The sequence below is a fragment of the Arachis ipaensis genome, chromosome B7 (assembly GCF_059453495.1).
Source record: "Arachis ipaensis isolate K30076 ecotype BB chromosome B7, ASM5945349v1, whole genome shotgun sequence".
Lineage (NCBI taxonomy): Eukaryota > Viridiplantae > Streptophyta > Magnoliopsida > Fabales > Fabaceae > Arachis > Arachis ipaensis.
Genome location: NC_142442.1, coordinates 136,942,972 through 136,946,354, shown reverse-complemented (window position 1 = coordinate 136,946,354; position 3,383 = coordinate 136,942,972). Strand labels below are relative to the sequence as shown.

At 35.8% G+C, this 3,383-nt stretch overlaps 1 protein-coding gene across 1 annotated transcript; it reads left to right on the top strand.

Moving 5' to 3' along the window:
- LOC107606100 (transmembrane 50A-like protein) lies at positions 1-2,669 on the top strand. Its single transcript, XM_016308075.3, has 4 exons — positions 1-290; positions 379-466; positions 1,866-2,018; positions 2,380-2,669. The coding sequence occupies exons 1-4, from the start codon at positions 158-160 to the stop codon at positions 2,411-2,413; spliced, it is 408 nt and encodes a 135-aa protein (XP_016163561.1). The 5' UTR covers positions 1-157; the 3' UTR covers positions 2,414-2,669.
- The last annotated feature ends 714 nt before the right edge of the window (positions 2,670-3,383 follow it).

The following is a 3,383-nucleotide window of genomic DNA, read 5'->3' as shown; positions in this document are numbered from 1 at the left end:
ACACTTAAATTTGATTGAGATAAAAACATCAAAAAAAAAAGAAGAAAAAAGATAAAGTAGTAGGCAGTAGGCTTGAGAAATTTCCACGAGTACACAGAAGCCTTGTGATCTGGCAGTGGTGTTTTCGGCTGCGAAATCGAAACAGTAACCGGCGACAATGGACTTAATGGAGTTATGGGCAATCTTTGGCCCCGGCGTCGCCGGCGCTGTCTTCGGCGCCGGCTGGTGGATCTGGCTCGACGCCGTCGTCTGCAGCTCCACCACCGTCCCCTTCCTTCACTACCTTCCTGGTTGCTTCTTTGTCCCGCAATCTCACCCTTCTCTCTCTTTCTCTCTCTTAGGGTTCCAATTGTTGTTTTGATGTTCATTCTCTTACAGGAATTTTTGCATCTCTTGCGGCTCTGATGTTCAATTGCGTTAGAAAAGAAGACATTGATTATTCTCCCTACGATGAGGGCGAGTGGAGGTGCGATTACTTTATTTTTACCATTCCTAATTCGTTCTCTTGTAAATTCAACTCAACACAATTCAATCAAACCATTGCATGCTGAATTTTAGGTAACTTTTAAGTATAACTATAAGTATTGGGCTTTATTACTTGGTGATTTTGATTGAATTTCTGAGTGTGAAGGAGCTCTTGATTGACCACACGGTTAAGTATCCTTTGGGTTAGAGTGTGACCAGTGAGTGTTAGTATTTTAAATCAGCTCACTTCGTACATGAATTAGGATTATGCAAGGGAATGAGGTCTTCGGTCGTGGGACGGATTGTTTATCCATCTATCTATGTTGAAAAAAACAGAATGGCCATTGTAGTGAGTTTAAGCTTTCGCAGCATGCAGGCTTAGGTATCAGTTCAAGTAGAATTGGAGACATTTTAAGGAATGTTGACGTCCTTGTATGATAGGGAGAGTGTGTGTGTGAATATATCAGCTCTTAAAGAATTAAGAGCATGTGAGTCCTTATACCCTTGGTCTTGAATCTTGATACATTAGTGAATTATTGATCAGGCCCTTTTGTATTTTTGTTTCCGCTGTTTGTAACTTGAATGGTGTTTACCCTTTTGTATTTTTGTTTACCCCTTTTCTCCTCTCCCCTAAAAATACTGATGACTAATCGAACATTAAGTGGTAATGGAAACTGTGTTAGGCGAGGATAGTAAAACAATGTAACACTGTGTAACCTAATGAATACACAAATTGAAGTCCTAGTGGACTAGTGTTGCATTGTAAGGAACTATGTGGTGACCACATTACTTGATTAGCTTGTGCGACCAATATAAATATAAGATTCACATGAAAGAGTGAATATTGCTGCTTGTTGCCTCTTGCATCAAGTAACTACACAAAATAACTTTGATAGTCCTACATGGCTACATTTAAGTATTTGTCATGATTTATGGTTATCTGAATCAGATCTGACTGGACAGTTTGTACCAGGAGAAACTGGTGAACCTTTTTTCTTTTTTTGGTCGAGATAGGAAAAATAAGGGGGAGGGAGGGGTGTACATAAACTGATTGTTTGTCCTGATGGATCGATTATGCCTTTGAGATGGTCAAACGAGTATGAATTGGAGAAACACAAGGCAGGCTCCATTACCACACTCAGCATTCATGTTGTTCTATAACTTGCCAATAATAATCTATATAAAATATTAAATTGATTTACATTGTTGTTTATATATTTATTTAATTTCATGCAGTTTAATTAGTGACCTAATGTCTTGGCTGAGTTGATCACCAGTTCGGGTTTAATATTACAGTCTTGATTGTCTAGTCAAAAAATGACAAAATAGGAATCACATGGCGCTCTAATATTTGATTTTACTTTTTAGAGCTTGTTTTAATTCATTTCTCTTCCAAACAGACTAAAGCTATGGCTCTTCGTCGCATATGTTGTCTCCTTTGTTTCTTTAGCTGGAGCAGCCGGTCTACTAATCCAAGATTCAATAGATCAATCTTCCCCTTCAGTTTGGACAGGAGTTGCTGGTGTTTTGCAGTGTGTTTTTGTCTTGATCAGGTTAGTTCTCTATTCTTTGAAAAATGATGTTTTTTCTACTTAATTTCATATCTATTTCTTCTGTCCAAGAGTTGCTGCATTTTTTGCATAAGTATATCATTGTCCAAGAGTTTCTTTGACTCATTGTGTAGTTAGGATAACCTAGGTGACTCCCTGTACTAGGATAACGCGAAGCTTATTGATTTAAATAAAATTTTCTGGAAGTCCTTAAATTGAACTTTGAAAACTTACTATTATGTCTTCCATGATTCTATTAATTTTAAAAGGATTAATATTCTCACATGTGTCAATCTTGAATGTGTTTGAGATTGTACGCCTTCTTTACTGCTTGCTCTTTTAATCCAAATTTCATTGCCTACAGTGGACTGGTTTATTGGACTTCTCATCCTGAATAAGAAAACCAAGGTATGGCTTGCAACTTCAAATTATACCAGGTTATGTCCACCCATGTACCTTCTTGGCAATTTAATGTGACGGGAAGTAGTTGACCACTTGTAAATCAGTGTATGTAAATTGTGCTAACAAGCTTGAGCCTGAGTATATGCATATATTGCTTGCTACATATGGTTGATCAAAGATCTGTTGCCCAATGTAATTCCAGTTGCTTGGTGTTGGAATCTTTAAAATATTATTTTATCTTTTTAATAAAAATTTGGAACTCAGAGCATCCTAGAATAGAAACTCTCTTGGTCCAAGTTTTCATAGAAAAAATGCAGTATTCTCAAAAATTTTGTTTGTGGAATATCTGTACAACGTGTTAGCCATCTAGTTCTCCCATCCTCTTTAATCTGATAAAGAACAGGTTAAAACAACAAATCCCAAGGTAAAGAGAAACTAAATGTTCGTTCTCGCCATAATCTGCTTTAATCATTAGCCTTGGATGATCTTGAAGGTTTTGGTAAGCTTGCAAATCAGAATATTGATTTCCAGTCCTTTAAACACAAATTTGATTCATTTCCAGTTTTCCACCATTAAAAAAAAAAAAAAAAAAAAAAATCTCTCCTCTGGTCTGAATTACTCCTTAATCAGGCTTGATCAATTTTTTTAAAAGTGAGGAGGTTGGAAAAGTGAGAAAATAAGTGTCTAATTATTCTTGAATTAAGATAATAGAATTTAAAGTCATATACGATAGAAGTTATAAATTTAGTAGTGATTCATTTTTTATTTGATTATTTTACTAATTTTGTTTACTTCGTTGAACTTTTTCCAATAAATCCTTTTTACTTATCAGTGCCTTTAATAATGTTAATAGAGAATTAGAGATTGCATCTATTTGGTGTAATATGATTCAACCATGTTGATCCATGTGTAACCTTGCTATGCATATTCTATACACACTTCAAGTCATAATCTGCCGTGATATAC